An 18557-nucleotide genomic window follows, 5' to 3' on the forward strand; every position below is an offset into this window, starting at 1 on the left:
TAATTTGAGTGCCTCTGTACTGTTTGGTATCTTATTTAATTTGATGTAATAGATTCTCCTGCCCATCAACTTTTCTATTCCCTTAAATTACACGAATTCATCAAGCACAAGATTGTAGTTGACCATTATTTTGCCACTTTACGGTCCTGTTTGACCATGTTTTCAAACATGTGCTATAAATGAACCCCTAGAAGCATCGAAGATTGTAAATAAAACAAGATAATTAATTAATCCTATCAGTAACAGAAGTTTCCACCAATCCATTTTATTGTCTAATGACAATTAAAAAACTAATTCACTGACCATGGAACCCCTAATTAATATTTAATACTTTTACACGCTAGGTTTTTCCTGTGGTCGGTTTGATAAGGTGGGGGAGAAGAAAAGGGAACTTTTACCATCACCAACGAGGCAACGAAGTGTTTGGTTATAAAAATTATTTTTTTGTTTTTTGAAATAATTTTTAATTTATTTGAAAATTAAAGTTTGGACGTAAAAATTTTAAGTTCAATTTAAAGTTGTATTTCAAATTTGAAAAACAAGTTATAAGTTATTTTTAACTCACTTTTTACTTTTGATTTAAGTACATTCAGGCTGTATGAATATTGTTTCAAATATTTTTGCAAAAAAATATAATCAAATAAAACTCTATCTTCCGCTCAATTCCATAATTTTTTTAAAAAGAAAAAAAATATTTGAAATCTATGGCTAAAGCCTATCAAATAAAACACAGTTCTATTTATGTTCAATACTCTATCTGTTCAATAATATATTAGGAGAAAATAAATTTTTCTTAATTAATTATACTTTGAAAATCTATGTTAGACATACATTATTTAGATTCCTCTTGATATGATAAAATGAGCAAATAAAAAATAGTAATAATTTATTTTTAGTATAATGGATAAGTAAAAAAAGAATGAATAAGTAGATCTCGAGCAGTAGTCGCCACCGACGACGACGAAGAAGATTATGCAGGCAAATTGGAGTACTATAACTATATAAGTAAGGTTTAAGTTCTGATGGGAAGAAAAAAAACCCCAAAGAGAACAAAAAGGAAAATATATAATATTTATCATTATTGTGTGGTGAAATTAATAGTAAATATCTCTCCAACTTTGACCCGCTAGGTTGGGGTTCGAGTCCTAAAAATAAAATTGTCTTTATTAAAAAGCATTTTTACTGTAAAGTAGAATTTTTTGATACAATTCAAATTAGTCGGAACTAAAATGAACACCAAACACCAAGTCAAAAAAAACAAAAAACAAATAGAAACTGAATCCCAAACTTAGGAAAAATAAATTTTGGTCCAGTATGTATAACTAATTTTGCCACAAATAAAAATGCATATTAAAGAAAGAGGTAATTAAGTATCACACATTAATCTCCAAAAGAGCTCTCAATTAATTATACATATATAGGTAATTTAAAATGTGTGTTTTAATTATTTACGAGGTCCAGGATGTTGATTTGGATGGCCTTTACAATATCCTGTTCATATATACAGCATCCATCCTCCATCTGCAAGAAATGCAAATATACATATATGAACATGAGTTTTTGCTATATATAAATCATACCTTGTTGCATTTTTTTTAAGGATAATTTTGTGGATAATCATTCAATTTTCATCACATTTACTTATATGTCATAAAACTAATTATTTGTGACAAAAATAACTCAGCAGTGCGCGCTTATATATCAAATAAAATAAAGAAGGCTAAAACATACTAAAGACGGTCAAAAATAATACAAGCATGTCATCACATGTACAAAATCATCATATAATTATAGCTATATCAATAGTTCAGCTAATCAGCTTATATATATGCGATGCCATTTAAAAGAATATTTTAAATACACTCATTTTCTGAATCAATCTTTATGCCCTATGTTTTCACCACATTCAAACTGCAATAACTATAAGAATATCAAACTGCTAAGTTACTCTATGAAAGTTTGGGAGAGAATGATCGAGATGAGGGTAAAGAGGAATATATCTATTTTTGAGAATCAATTCAGATTCATGCCAATACAATACACAACGAGACCATTCACCTTTTAAGGAGATTGTTGGAGCAGTATATGGAGAGGAAAAAAGACCTACATATGATGTTCATCAACCTAGAGAATATATACACCAAAGTCTTGAGAGGGGTTTTATGGAGATGCTTGAAATCTAGAGGTATACATGCAACATATATTAGAGTGATTAAGGACATGTACGGTGGAGACAAGACCTGCGTGAGCATAGTGATCACAGGAGACTTGAAACACTTTCCAATCAAGATGGGATTGCAACAGGGATCAACTCTCATTCTCTTTCTATTTGTGTTGCTGATGGATGAATTGACACAACATATTCAAAAGGAAGTACCATGGTGTATGTTATTTGCAGACAACATAGTATTGATGGAGCAACACGCGACAGAGTTCACGATAGACTAGAGATTTTGAAACAGACTCTAAAGCCTAAAAACTTCAGGTTGAGTAGGACTAAAGAAGAGTACACAGGATGCAAGATCAGTGTCGGATCAAAAGTTATATAATTCAAGAAAATGAAAAGATCGACGAGGACGTCACACATCGTATTTGAGAGAGATGGATGAAAACGCTCAAATCATGTCTTTGTAATAAGAAGGTGTCACTGAAACTTAAAGGTGAGTTCTATAAAGTGGTTGTTAGATCAATTATGTTGTACGAGATGGAGTGTTAACTAGTCAAAAACTCTAACATTAAGAAGATGAAGATATATAGTAAAGATGAAGATGCTTAGATGTATGTGTGAGCATACTAAAAGTGATAAGATTAGAACAAAGATATACGGGACAAGATAGAAGTAGCCACTGTGGTGGACAGGATGCAAAAATGACACTAAGATGAGCATGTGAAGAGGATGGGCATAGATGCTCCAGTGAGGAGGTACGAGAGGTTGTCAATGATAAATTTGAGGAGATCTAGTGGTAGAGGTGGATTGAAGAAGAATTGAGGTGACAAGAAAAGAAGTATATTTTTAGCTCACCGAGGACATGACTCTAGAAAGGAAAGAATGAAGGTCGAGGATTAAAGTACACGATTAGTAGGTAGTCGAGCATTTTCTCTCTTTCCAATGCTAGATCAGAGTTGTTGTTATTATTATTATTATTGTTGTTGTTCTTGTTGTTGTTATTATTAGTATTATGTTGTTGTTGTCAGAATTATTATTATTATTATGTTATTGTTGTTGTAGTTGTTGTTGAGATGAAGGACTATAAAAAATAAGCTCCCTGCCCTAGAAAGGGGGTGAGGTTTGATGAGTACACCTCACTATTCCCAAAACTTGTGAAACTATAGTGTGTATATTTATTATTATTATTGTTGTTGATAGTTGAGTTATTTTTCGATTATAAAAGAATAATTTTATGTCTTCCATGCAATATTAAAAGTTGGATGATCATCACTCCAGAAATTAACTCATGGATTATTTTAGTTTTATATCTCTAGAGTTTGTCTGTTAAGGTATCAAGTGATAAAGCTGTTGAGATCTTAAGAACCTAAATAGAATTAATTCAATAGCAGGTACAAAAACTAATTAGCATGTGTGAGCATACTAAAAGTGATAAAATTAGAGCAGCGATATATAAGACAAGATGGAAGTAGCCTCTGTGGTGGATATGATGCAAAAAATGACTCTAAGATAGTTTGAACATGTGAAGAGGATGAGCGTAGATGTCCAACGAGGAGGTACGAGAGTCTGTCGATGATAAATTTGAGGAGATCTAGTAGTAAAGGTAGATTGAAGAAGAATTGAGATGACAAGAAAAGAAGTGTTTTTAGCTCATCGAAGACTTGACTCTAGAAAGGAAAGTATGAAGGTCGAGGATTAGAGTACACGATTATTAGGTAGTCGAGCATTTTCTCTCTTCCCAATGCTAGATCAGAATTATTATTATTATTATTATTATTATTATTATTATGTTGTTGTTGTTGTTGTTGCTGAGACGAGAGACTATTAGAAACAAGCTCCCTACCCCACAAAGGGTGAGGTCTGCTGAATACATCTCATTGTTTCCAAAACTTATTTGTGAGACTATAATGGGTATATTTATTGTTATTGTTGCGGTTGATAGTTGAGTTATTTTTCTGTTATAAATGAATAATTTTATGTCTTCCATGCAATATTAAAAGTTGGATGATCAGTCTAGAAATTAACTCATGGATTATTTTAGTTTTATATCTCTAGAGTTTGTGTGTTAAAGGTAACAAGTGATAAAGTTGTTGAGATCTTAAGAACCTAAACAGAATTGTTCAATAGCAGGTACAAACAAAATTTATAAAGTAATTTTTTCAGTAGATCTGTTATGCCTAATTGGAGATTTAGAGTGTCAATAAATTAAAGTACCTGAGCAAGAATTGATATTTCGAGATTAGTAGGACCAAATGGCATGATCCTTATGTCATGGACTAAAAGATGCAATTGCTCCATTTGGACTAGCACTCTTCCCATCATTCCATCTTGTTTGGTACAATGGATATTAATAAGTACATTTTTCTCCAAAATCCTTGCCTTAATCTTATTTGATGCTAATACTTGTTCCTTCCCATAATCATTATGTTCCAAAACTAATCGTATGTCGTTGTTCTTTGACTCTTCAAGATGTTTTATCTGTTCTTGAAGCTCTTTCACGTACTCAATAGTATCTCCAAGGATAGATGACTTGTCTAACTATAAAACAGAAAAAAAGATTGAAGCCATGTAAATATAACAATTTATAATAAGAGTTTATATAATCAAACATAAATCGCATCACAACATGTAAGGAACAAAACATAAAAATGCATGATCTACTTAGTTCACTTCTATATTAATGCCAATGGTGAAGGAGACGTTCTAGGTTTAATATATATACATAAAGTAATTTTTTGACTTAGAATACAATTTAACTTTTGATATTCAATTGACCATCCTTTAATCTACGTAGCTACGCTATTGACTAATGCTAACACCGGCCACCGGTATTTTCAAGAACGTAACCCAATTTTTTTTTTTTTTTGACTAAATAAAAGCAAACTAATGATTATGGTTTTGTGTTTCTTGTAGAGTCGAACTTTGCCGTGAATGCAAAACTTGTCAAAAGTCTAGGGAAATTACTAATTAAGTACTACAATTAGTTTATTAAGAAAATATAGCCTTTCCATCATTTCCCGTTTTCTTTTAAATTTTATTTTATGCTTTTTTTTGGGAAGAAAGATGGAAAATAATTATTATTTTTTACGCTACTATGCCTCTATTTCAAGCATGTTCAGTCAGTCGACTATATCCGGATAATTGAGGTCAGGTTTACGTGGAAATCAAATGTTGATGGGATTGGTAGTCACATTTGTTAAAATTAATAGTTAAATTTTGATGAAAGTTGATAGCCAAACTTTGTAGAAATTGGCTTCCACATTTGTTCAAATTGTTAGTCAAATATTGGTGAAAGTTGGGAACCTAACTTTGTAGAAATTGATTGCCACATTTATGTCAATCAAGAGGTTCAAAAACTCTATAAGAGTAGCAATTGAACATTTGAAAACACACCAAAATAGAAGAGCAATAGAGAGCATAAAGAGTAATCCACAAACTATTTCTTAGTCTGTGAGAAAATTTTGTGGGAGTAATATTTTAGTGAGTTAGTGAGTTGTGTGAAATAAAAGAGTGTTGTTCTTATAAAAAATAGTCATCTTTTGATACTACCAAGTTGTCATCACTATTATTGTATCATATTTACCCCTTTATAATATTTGGTGTCGTTGTTACTCTCTTGTTATTGCTATTTAGTGTGGAATTTATCCTGAGTGAGATTATCATTTTTTCAACATTGTGGTATCAGAGTCATGGCAAATAATATTCCACTATCTTTTCAATACCCCTATCTTACAAAAGAAAATTATGAAAAATGGTGTCTATGAATGAAAGTCATTCTTAGCTCTCAAGATGTTTGAAACATTGTTGACAAAGGGTATACAAAATCCGCTAATGAGGAAGCTTTGTCCCAAAATGAAAATGAGGTCTTGTTAAAGACAAGAAAAAAATATCAACATGCCCTCACTCTCACCCATCAGTGTTTGGATGATGGCATGTTTGAGAAGGTGGCTGATGCAACCACCTCAAAAGAAGCTTGAGAGATTTTACAAAATTCTCTCCAAGGAGTTGATAAAGTAAAGAAGATAAAACTTCAAACTCATGGCTGATTTTGAAGTTTTAAAAATGAAAGAATCCGAATCCATTTTGGATTTCTGTTCAAGATTGATGGTAGTTGTAAATCAACTAAGAAGGTATGAGGAGGAAGTAGATGATGTGCGTGGTAGAAAACCTCCTTCGCTTTTTAACACCTAAATTTGATTATGTGGTGTGTGCTGTTGAGGAGTCTAAAGATTTAGACTTTATAACAGTAGAGCAATTGAAAGGTTCTTTTCAAGCCCACGAAGAAAAGATGAAAAGGAGAAAAGAAGAGTCACTAAAGCAACTTTTTAAAACTCAGACATCCTTCAAAGATCTAGAAAGTGTAAAACATTATAGAGGAAATGGACAATGGCGAAGCCATGGTGGTCGTGGTGGCCGTGAAAGAGGAAGAAGTTATATTAACAAATTCAAAATGAAGATAAAAGCCACCAATCATTCAAAGATCATGGTCGTGGACAACGAGGAAGTAGAGGACGTGAAGCTTATTAAGGTACCTATGAAATAAGGTCTGAAAAATCTAAAGTTGAGTATATATAACTGTCATAAACTTGAACTTTATTAGGGAGAATGTCGTAGCAATGTTGAAGAGAAAGCTAACCTTGTTGACAACAACACAAACAAAGATGAGTTAACACTGTTAATGACACTTAAAGAAGAAGATACAAATGATTGTAGTTCATGGTATCTTGACAATGGAGCAAGTAATCACATGTGTGGACACAAAGACAAATTTGTGGAGATAAAGAAGACAGTGAAAGATAATGTGTCTTTTGGAGATACCTTAAAGGTCCAAATTGAAGGGATTGATACAATTTTGATATCTTGTAAAGATGGTGGCCATAAATTGGTTAATGAGGTTTACTATGTGCCAAAATTGAAAAGTAATATTTTGAGTTTGGGTCAACTTCTTGAAAAATGATATGATATTCATATGAAAAATATGCATCTCTGGCTTAGAGATTCAAGTAACAACTTAATTGCTAAAGTAAATATGACAAAGAATAGGTTGTTTCCTTTGAATATTAAGACCATTGATGCAAAGTGTTTGAAGGCTAATATGTAAGATGACTCATGGTGTTGGCACATGCGATTTGGTACTTGAATTTTGAAGCACTTAGATCAATGGGCGACAAGAAAATGGTTGATGGGATTCCATCAATCAACCATCCCAATCAGTTGTGTGAAGCTTGTCTTTTTGAAAAACACGCAAGGAGGAGTTTTCCTAAAAAGTCCATGTCAAGAGCAACCAAGCCACTCTAACTTGTACACACCGATGTGTGTGGTCCAATTGATCCACCTTATTTTGGTAAAGTAAATACTTCTTGCTCTTTATTGATGATTTCAGTAGAAAGACTTGAGTATATTTCTTGAAGCAAAAATTTAAAACTTTTATTGCTTTTAAAAATTTCAAAGCACTTGTAGAAAAAGAAAGTGGCTATGAAATAAAAGCATTAAGGTCCGATAGAGGAGGCGAATTCACTTTAAAAGAATTTAATGACTTTTGTCAATCTTATGAAATTCGTCGCTCTCTAACGGTACCTTACTCGCCCCAACAAAATGAATTTGCAGAAAGAAAGAATATAACAATTCTTAATATGGCTAGATGTATGTTGAAAGCTAAAAGTATGCCAAATTTTTTTGGTGTCGAGACTGTTTCTTGTGTAGTTTATTTGAGCAATAGGTCTCCAATAAGAAATGTGCTAGATCAAACGCCTCAAGAGGCATGAAGCGAAAGAAAGCCAAGTGTCAAGCACTTGAGAATTTTTAGAAGCATAGCCTATACTCATGCTCCACATCAAGGGAGAGCTAAAATTGACGATCGAAGTGTCAAGTATGTGTTTATTGGATATAACGCGATTTTAAAAGGCTATAAGTTATACAACCCAAACAATAATAAGGTGGTGGTGAGTCATGATGTTGAATTTGATGAAGAAGCGACATGGAATTGGGAGGAAGAACATATAATTTTCTTCCATACTTTGGAGATGAATAAGAACAGAAGATCATGGCACCTACACAGGATGTTACCCCATCTGCTTCACCAACAAATATTGCATCTCCGTCTACTCAAGAGAGTTCAAGTGAAAGGCCGCATAGAATGCGAAGCATCCAAGAACTCTATGATAACACAGAAAAAGTTACTAATTTTGATTTTTTGTGTTGTCTCTTTGCTGATAGTGAACCAATGATTTTTGATGAAGATGTTACAGACAAAAGGTGGAGACAAGTCATAGAGGAAGAAATTCAGTTAATCGAGAAGAACAACACTTGAGAATTAACAACTCTTCCCAAGGATCATCGAGCAATTAGAGTCAAATAGGTATACAAGGCAAAGAAAAATGCTCATGAAGAAGTAGAAAGATACAAGGCAAGACTTGTGACTAGAGCTACAAACAAAGGCATGGCATTAACTAAGGAGGTCTATGCACTCGTTGCCCGCATGGAGACGATTCATCTGCTGATTTCTTTTATAGCGCAAATGAAGTGGAAAATCCATCAACTAGATGTCAAATTGGCATTCTTGAATGGAGTTCTTCAAGAAGAGGTCTATGTTGGGCAATCATTAGGCTTTGTGATAAAAAATCATGAAGATAAGGTGTTGAGGTTGAAGAAAGCCTTATATGAGTTGAAGCAAGCTCCAAGAGCGTGAAATAGTCGCATTGACAAGTACTTTCAAGACAATGGATTTACTCGTTGTCTCCATGAATATTCTCTTTATATTAAAGTTCATACTAATAGAGATATTCTGCTTGTTTGTCTTTATGTTGATGATCTTATTCTGACGGGTAATAACCCAGTTTTGTTTGAATCTTTCAAGAAAGCTATGTCCCTTGAGTTCGAGATGACGGACATAGGGCTCATGTCATATTAGTTGGGCCTAGAAGTGAAACAAATGGAGGAAGACATCTTCATATCTCAAGAAGGTTATACAAAGGAGATTTTGAAGAAGTTTAACATGTTCGATTGCAACCCTGTGAACACCCCAATGGAAATTAAAGTGAAATAAAATTGTCAAAATTTGATAATGGTGAAAAAGTAGACTTCACTTTTTTCAAAACTCTCGTAGGGAGTCTAAGATACTTGACATGTACGAGACCAAATGTACTCTTTGCAGTTGGAGTACTAAGTCGCTTCATGGAAGCTCCTACATCCACTTTCTTGAAGTCCACTAAAAGAATTCTTCGTTACCTACAAGGTACGATCGACCTTGGGCTATTTTATTCTTCTTCTAATGATTTTAACCTTATGAGATATTGTGATAGTGATTATGCGGGAGATGTTGATGATAGAAAAAGCACATCTGATTTTGTGTTTTTATTGGGTGATTGTGTTATTTGTTGGAGTTCAAAGAAACAATCCATTGTTACTCTCTCGACTTGTGAAACTGAATACGTGGCAGCAACATCATGTACCTCTTTGTTGGCAATGCATTATCGGATAAAATGATATCGTGTTGTAGATATCTTTACAAAGCCTCTCAAATTTAAAGATTGCCAGAGATTGAGATCAAGCCTTGGAATAAGAAGAAAAATCAAAATTAAGGGAGAGATTTATGGAAATCAAATATTGGTGGGATTGATAGCCACATTTGTTGAAATTAATAGTAAAATTTTGGTGAAAGTTGGCAGCCAAACTTTGTAGAAATTGGCTTCCACATTTGTTCAAATTGTTAGTCAAATATTGGTGAAAGTTGGCAACCTAACTTTGTAGAAATTGATTGTCATAGTTATGTCAATCAAGAGGTTCAAAAACTCTAAAATAGAGTAGCAATTGAACATTTGAAAACATAAAGAGATCAATAGAGAGCATAAAGAGTAATCCACAAACTATTTCTTAGTTTGTGGGAGTAATATTTTAGTGAGTTGTGTGAAATAAAAGAGTATTGTTCTTACTCTCTTTTTATTGCTATTTAGTGTTGATATTATCATGAGTGAGATTATCATTTTTATAACAGTTTAGCCCCTCTCTGTCACTTGTTTTGCTAATACAACACAATTCTATCTGGGTAATTGATTAAAAAAAGTCAACTATATGAATTCACTCTATCCATGAGGCAGAGGTGGAGCTAGGAAGCGCAAAGGATTCAATTTTTTTTTATTTTATGTATATACAATATATAGATGTAGAATTACTAGGCTTTTTCGTATTTATTTTTTTATATTCTAAATTCTTTTAATGAAAATATTGACTTTGTCCGCAAAAATTAAAGATGAAAAGCTAGAAAAAGGCAAGGGCATTTCGATGGATTAAGCTTTCGCTATGCGTGATTCAAGAAAGGATCGAATCATAAGAGTTTATTACACGTAGTATTCGTAAACTCTTGATCTGATCACATGATAATAATTTTACCACTTACTCAAGGTTAGAAAGACAGAGAAAAAAAGGAAATGAAGTTTGAGTTGGGATGTTTACCTTCTTAAGACCAGGGACAATCTTTGACAAAGAGATGAAAAGGTCTCCCATTTTTTCTCTTCTCTTCCTCTCCGCAATAACATGATTTTGAGCTTGTACTGGACTCCTCCTATACATAACATTATTATTGTTGTTGTTATTATTATTTCCCCCTACTAATAATAATGATTCTTGACATGCAATATTTTCTGGGCTTATCATTGCACCAATATCTTCTTCTTGATTTGAAGAAAATGAAATGAGAAAACCCCCAGAAGAAGAGGAAGAATTATTAGAAGAAATTAGAGGAGAAGAAAGAGCTTTTTGAGCACTTTTTTCTTCAATATTATTTGTGGTGTAAGCAGCTGATGAATTAATATATATATATTGGGAAATATTTGGGTTGAACTCCAAGAACCTCTCATCATCTTCGTAGTTATAATTACCAGTATATTCCATCACCTAAGAGACAAGGAAACAAAATTAAAGGATATAAATATATAATAGAAAGCTTGTTAATAATTAGTATTCAATTTAAGGTTGCATTTATTGACCTCATTGATTAATCCTAACAATAATCTAGTCCTATTATCTCTTTTGCTTTGAAAACAAGGCTTAATTCTTTCTTCTAGATTATTTTTTTCTGTCTAAAATGGTGTTCTAATTTTAGTGAATTTTTCAGGAGATTAATTAAACATTAACACAAGAAATCAAACTCCAACTATCTATTTGTAAGTACACCCTAATTTTTAGGCATCTCGAATTTGAGCCCTCAATTTAAAGTTATAGTGAAAATGCTTCATTATTTAAAATAGAATTTTCTAGAATAAATTTAAATTAGTTGAATCGAATATCAAAAGAAAACAAAAAAAAAGGAAAAAGGAAGTATAGATCTGTACAGTATAAGAATGGAAATTATTAACTTACTTTGAAAAGATGAATTTTGATTTGTAATAATTGCTTTCCACGATAAAAGACAAGAATGTTGTTCAAGACTAATTAACCGTGTTTACTTCTCAACAAAGGTACCCAAAAGAAGGATTAGGTCTCTATTGAATAGCTCACTACCACCCACCCCCAAAAAATAAATAATAAAGTGAACGAATATTGATTATTTTTTCCAAGTGTTCAATTATAGTAATATATATATAATATATATCCCACGTGTGAAAAGCTGTCATCTTTTCATCCTCACTAGTTCAATTAATTAATCAATTTCAGTAATAACTCACCTATCAATATAGGTTGTCGTAGAGTGGTGAAATTGCTTCATCTTTAATTACAGATTTTGAGTTTGAGTTCTAGATATGAGGAAAATTCTATTAAAAATATCATATCCAGATGAGCCATACGGTGCATGAACCGAATTTAATTGAAATTCCAATACAAACTTTAAACACCAAATAAAAAACAAAAAAACTAACATAAATTTAGTCAAAGAGGGCTCTTCCATTTCCTCCACATTTAAACATCTTCCAGAACACACCCTTAAAATGTCAAAATTTTCTAGTCTATTCACATTTGAAAATGTTCTTTCCGTCTTTCGAGTGTGCAACGAAAGAAGGAAAATCTAGAAAGAAAAAATATATACTACCAAATGTTTTAATTTATTTATTTAGTTTTGACTTGATATATAAAAAAAAATAGATTTTTGAATTGTATAGTCTTAAATTAAATATATATGGTATGTATTAAAATATCATTTCATCTTGTAGTTTTAAACATGACATAATGAAAAGTTAAAAATAAAATATTACTAAAAAAAAAGGCATTTATTTTGAAATAGACTAAAAAAAATATAACAAACAAATTGAAATGAATACATTGTTTTTTTCATTCTTTCTTTCCTTTTTTATTTTTGGTCTTTTCTTCTATAGGAAAACAAACTTTATGCTTGTTTAATTATGCAAACAATAAAAAAGAATTAATACTTTACCTTTTCTTTACATTATACAAAACAAAATAAAATAAAGTAGGGTAACTTATATTCATAAGCTTTTCCTTTCGGTTGCCCAATCTGGATATTTATGTCAAATTTCACTTTAATTTGAAGGTAAAATACTTTCGAGCAGAGCAATTTCATACCATAAGCTCTTCCTTTAATTGGAGTTATTACCTAATTTTTGAAATAATTAGTTAGGATTCAACTTCTTAAACAAATTTGCTTAAGATAAGATCATATCTTTTTCTAAATCTCATATAATGTAACATACTGAAGGAATAGTTCCAAGTTTCATTTTTTTATTTGAAGTTGAACTTTTGCAACGTACGTAAAATGCCATTTTAGGTTGGTGTATTTAATTTATTGGTAAGGTTGAACATGTATTTAATTATCATCTTTATAGAGATTCATCTCAAATTAAATTTACAAAATAAAACATGCGACGGAAAATGACGAATCTAATTTAGTCAAGGGGGTTAGGAGAAGAGGAGCACGAGGTGGGGGTGGGGTATAGTTCATCTGTTTTAATTTATGTGTCTTAATTACCATTTGAAGAGTCAAAACATATTTCTTTGATTATAATTTTATTAAATTTTAAATTATTAATTATTATAACTTATCTTCTATATAATTTTAATTATGTAAATTTTACTTCAAAAAAAATATCAAGATTATGTATCACGTTCCTCATGCTTTGAATTAAGCCATATAAATTGAAACAGAGAGAATATGATCATCTAGCTAGTGATCAAGCGATGAACGAAATACCAACTAGAACTTAAGTAATAATTACTCCGATCCTTCCGTTTAATTTTACTTGTCCACTTTAAACTTTTCACATTCTCTAGGAAATAATGATTAATATAAGTATTTTATCATAATATATATTCGAATTAATTGATGTATATAATCTTAGGTTTTGAAAAATGCTTTAGAGAATAAGTAATTAATATTGAAGGTAAAACATAGAAAAAATATATTTATCTATTAATATTCTAAAATTGACGAGTTAAAATCATGAACATCTGTTTTTAATATTATGGATAAGTAAAAATATATAATTTTCAGGCAGTAATATTTGTTCCACTTCATCAAATTACTACTGAATGATCACTAATTAGAACTTATTCAAAATATTGAAGTTATAATTTCTCGTATTCATGTTCATAATAATCCAAATTGGAATGAAGAAGAAGAAAGAGATGGACCATGTTACAAGTCGTTGCGTCTAGAAGCTCAAATTGTCTAGATGGTGAACTTGCTTAGTTAAGACATACACACTCGATTAAATTATCTTTCACAAAATTAATGCTTAGTTTACATATACATGTATAATTTGTCTTTGAAATAAAGTAGTTTAGAAGAAAATAATTAAATAAAACAGAATTTTATCTTAATTACCTTTTCATTCTTAGAAAATACATATTACGTTCTCTCCATCCTTTTCAAAATTAGACAATTCAAACACAATATTATGTTAGGGTTTTTCCCTGATTTTTTTTACATTATTATGTGGATTTTATCGTAATTTGTTTGAATTTCTTTTTATTTTTTTTGGGTGAAAAATGACTTCCATATTTGTCCTTTTCTTGATTTTTTTTTGCATTTCTAATAATTGAGGATTTTTTAATCCTTCTGAGACAAAAACTAAATAAATACAATAACATTCACAATATAGTTACAAAGAATCATGTTTAGGGAAAGGTTATTTCTCGATCGTGGGAATGATCTCTTATGGACTTTACAAATAAAATAAAATAGTCATTTCAGATCTCTTATGCTTTTTTGCATAAAAATAAGGAAAAATTATTTAAATACATAAGTTATTTTACAATATCTTCTAAAATTTTCTACCATTTGAAAAATTAAAAAAATCCCTACTCATTCCCATTCTCGAATATATCACTCTTACGTGATGTATCGGGACATGTGTGTCTTGTATCAACTAAGGTAATGTATCGAGACGTTGAGTGGTGTATTCAAAATCGTGGCGAGATGTATCGAAACGCTGAGTGATGTATTCGAAATTGGGACACAATGTATCGAGACGTTGAATGATTTATCCGAAATTAGGACGTAATATATCGAGACGTTGAGTGATGTATCCGAAATTCTTAAATTTTAAGAGATTTTTATAAGTTGAAAAAGAGTAGGGATAGAATGTAATTAATTCTTATGACTACGAGATTTGCATATAGTTATCAAAAAATAAAGATATTTTATGCGTAAATTAAAATAAAAATCTAAAAAAGCGCAGAAAATTAAAAATAAATTTGTAGAAGGCTACAAAATCATATCAAAATATTATGCATGTCATGTCTTTGGTATACTTTTCTTTGTTATATGATTTGTTAACATTCACGTTTTGCAATTATTAACTTGTGATGTCTTGTTATTTTTACCCTAACACATGAGGGTCCGACAAAACCGCATACTTTTCTGTTATTATTAGATTTGTGTTTTGAGTAATGTGGATCTCTATAAATCTTACCATGTTGTATTCAGGTTATTTAACACACTGAAATAGTTCTTTTTCCCGAGACATTATTTAGCTTAGTAGTAGTATAATATTTTTTGTACTTATCGAGACTGCGACCCACTAAGGCAATTCATTTTGAGCACGTGGATAAATAGGAGTTATAACGTGGTCAATTAAATATAGAAAAAACGTATTAAATTCGTACTATAATATTCATTGTGCTTGGTGAAACAGGACACAGGTTTTTGGGGATGTAAACTAGAATTTGTTTTTGATGAATCTATTGTTTATATTTTTGGATCCTGTCCTAAAAAGTCAAAAATTTCATTAAGAATATTCAAGATTTAATATATATATATGTAAAATAATTTTTATTTCTATATACTTTGTATAAATTTTATACAGAAGTATAATTTTTTTGACTAAAAGTGTTCGACAATCACTAAATGTGGCCACCCCACTGCTGATAAAACTTTGTTTATATAGTTTATGCATATTTTTGCTCCTGATTTTAAAAAGTATTGTCATCACTCATCAGACAGGTCAAATCACATAATTGATGCAATTTTTGAAAAGTTGAATGACGCTTTTTGTTCTTTTTTGAAAAAGAAGAAGAAGAAGTTTGATTTGTTTTTTTAATTCAATTGTGGTTGTTTCCTTTTTCTGGGCAAAACCAAAAGTGATCCAAACTGCATGAACAGATTTCAAAACTTGTCTAGGATTCAATTATAGATGTGTCTTTTGGGCTATAAAAACATGAGATCCAAAGTGTTGACGTGACCTTGATATAGTTGGACTTGGATCGTCACATGTATTGATTAATTCTTGCAAATAATATTGGTAGGTGACCCAGAGGAATCAGGGCAAAACAATGAAACAGATAAAATATTAACAGTTGAATCAGAATCGTCACATGTATTGATTATTTTTTGTTGGAATAATAATTCAAAATTGAAGTAGAAATCCTAAGTTGCTTAGGATTTGTTATTTTTGATATTTATTTAATTTATGTCTAGTTAGGATTTGTTTGTCCTAGTTTATATAGGAATAAGTTTTCTAGTCCTAGTTTAGTTTAATTTCTTACTATTATAAATAGAGATATTGCTAGATTATTTTCAATACACAGAAATACACAAGATAAATACAGAAAATAAAGAATACAAAGAAATATATAGATCTTAAAGTAAGATTTAAGAAATTTTGAGTTCTTAAATAAAATATTTTCCTTTCAAATTGGTATCAGGGCTTCTACGATCCTGACAAAGAATTAAAGACTTTCCACTGCCAGTGAACGGCTATGACCCATATATGCCATCCGTCTGGCCAATGATCATGATGACAAACGTCGAAAAAATGATATATGCATGAAAATATCATGCTAGGAGGAAGAACTTACAAAAATATTGCAGAGTTAAATAAGTGCAAGCAAACATGACACAAGAGGAGGAAATTTTTCTCTAATTAAAAGTTGGAGAATTTTTTTTTTAAAAAGGAGTTGGTGGGAAGGGCATCAACGAGAGTTGGAGAAACTTTTCCCACCAACTCTTTTTTTTTTAATTTTCTCCAACTTTTAATTAGAGAAAAGTTTCTTCCTCTTGTGCCATGTTTGCTTGCACTTCGTTAACTCTGCAATATTTTTGTAAGTCTTTCCAATTTGAAGGAAATAAAATGTCCAAGTGAAAGATCTAACAATGCTTATATAGAGAAAATTTATTAAGCTAAAAAAAAGAGATATGAGACTTTACTTAATAACTCAAAACTCTTGTATCTAACTATATTGAAAATATATAATAAGGAAACTCTATTTATAATACTAACAAACCAAATTAAATTAGGACTAGATAATCTATTCCTATATGAACTAGAACAAATAAATTCTAACTAGACATGAATTAAATAAATATCAAATAACTAATCTTAAACAACTTAGGATTCCTGCTCTTGGTTTATTTCGAACATAGCCTCCCTTAAACCAAGATCTTTGAATGAGACCATGCCTAGCATCTTCTTCAACTTTATGAACAACTCCAATTTTAATGGCTTTGTGAAAATATCAGCAACTTATTCTTTAGTCTTACAATATTCAATCACTATCTCTTTATCTTGAACCAAATCACGAATAAAGTGTCATTTGATGTCAATGTGTTTGTTATGGCCATGAAAAATTGAATTCTTTGTTAACTCAATTGCATACTTGCTATCACAAAATATCTTTGTAGGACTATCTTGCTTGTGTTGAAGAAATTCAAGCATCCTTCTTAACCATAATGCTTGTGTAGCACTATTTGTTGCAGCTATGTATTCTGCTTCAGCAGTTGACAAAGCAACAACTTGTTTCTTCTTTGAAGATCAAGAAAATACGCTAGATCCCAAATAAAATGTATAGCCAGAAGTACTTTTTCATTCCATCATATCACCAGCTCAATCACTATCAGTGAATCCAACAAGATTATTATCATTAGTCTTACAATAAAATATGCCATCACAGTATGTACCTTGAATATATCTCAAAATTTTCTTCGCTGCTTGCAAGTGAGATTGACACGTATATTCCATAAATCTGCTAATTAATCCAATTCCATAAGTAATATTAGAGCTTGTAGAAGTCAAGTATCTTAGACTGCCTATCAATTTTCTAAAATATGTAGCATCAACAAAATCGCGTGTCTTATCTTTAGTAAACTTCAATCTCTCTTCAATAGGACCAAAGTCAATTTGACTTTTTTCATATGAAATATTTTTATAATATCATCATGTTTTTTTCTTTTCTTGTACTCTTGAATAACTATCTTGCGTTAAAATCATCTACTTATCCAATTGGAATGTATTTGATTTTGCGTGTTCATTCGTCTTTAATTTTTCTTTCTATATGTGATAGAGTAGTAATGTCAACAAATAATTTTCCATGCTCTCCAAAGCCTACAATTTTGAACAATGGCTTAAAAATGATTGTATCTTCAGTATCCTTATTCATACACTTGAATTGCGGATCCAGAGTTTCAATTATTTCTGCTTCAATTTTGGGTAGATCATCAAAAACTTGCTTTTGGTGAGCACTTTTGCTTCTTTTTTACTAGCTTTATCTTCAAAAGCTTCAAACAATTTTTCTTATGAGATAACAGTGAATATTTCTATTTCTTTTTCAATAGCTCTTCACCTTATATAGACCAATCATGTCTATTACATGTCTCATGGCTTAAATCATTAGCATATATCAAAAGAGCATCAGTTTCAATCAAATTATCCTTTTTAGTCATTCCAAAAATTATTGGCTTATTAGATTGACTATTATTGGAGTACTCTTTGCAATTAAAGATATCTATACCACAGTAAAAATTATCTCTACCTTCACTTATTTTTTTCATAATTTTTAAATTTTGATCTTCTTCATATACTTCTGTCAAATTTGATGATTTTTTATTTATTTTTGACAAATTTGATGACTCTTCTTTTTCTTTTGGTTAATCATCATTTCTTTGCAATGCCTCCTCCATTATCACATCTGTTTATTAATTAATATACATCTCATATATCATTAA

General features: G+C 30.7%; 1 protein-coding gene across 1 annotated transcript; it reads right to left on the reverse strand.

The window, feature by feature from the left end:
- Positions 1 to 1329: 1329 nt before the first annotated feature.
- LOC129900775 (transcription factor bHLH25-like) lies at positions 1330 to 11590 on the reverse strand. The gene is made up of 4 exons (XM_055975821.1): positions 11525 to 11590; positions 10619 to 11059; positions 4382 to 4705; positions 1330 to 1521 (listed from the first exon to the last, which is right to left on the reverse strand). The coding sequence occupies exons 2-4, from the start codon at positions 11054 to 11056 to the stop codon at positions 1441 to 1443; spliced, it is 843 nt and encodes a 280-aa protein (XP_055831796.1). The 5' UTR covers positions 11057 to 11059; positions 11525 to 11590; the 3' UTR covers positions 1330 to 1440.
- Positions 11591 to 18557: the final 6967 nt, after the last annotated feature.

This window comes from Solanum dulcamara, chromosome 8 (assembly GCF_947179165.1).
Source record: "Solanum dulcamara chromosome 8, daSolDulc1.2, whole genome shotgun sequence".
Lineage (NCBI taxonomy): Eukaryota > Viridiplantae > Streptophyta > Magnoliopsida > Solanales > Solanaceae > Solanum > Solanum dulcamara.

Bases quoted from the DNA above. Each gene is read 5' to 3' on its own strand.
- LOC129900775 (XM_055975821.1), bottom strand. From the start codon at position 11,056: ATGGAATATACTGGTAATTATAACTACGAAGATGATGAGAGGTTCTTG. The intron at 4,706-10,618 runs GTAAACATCCCA...TCTGTTTTATAG, and splicing joins TTGTCCCTGGTCTTAAGAAG to TTAGACAAGTCATCTATCCT. The intron at 1,522-4,381 runs GTACTTTAATTT...CATTTCTTGCAG, and splicing joins AAATATCAATTCTTGCTCAG to ATGGAGGATGGATGCTGTAT.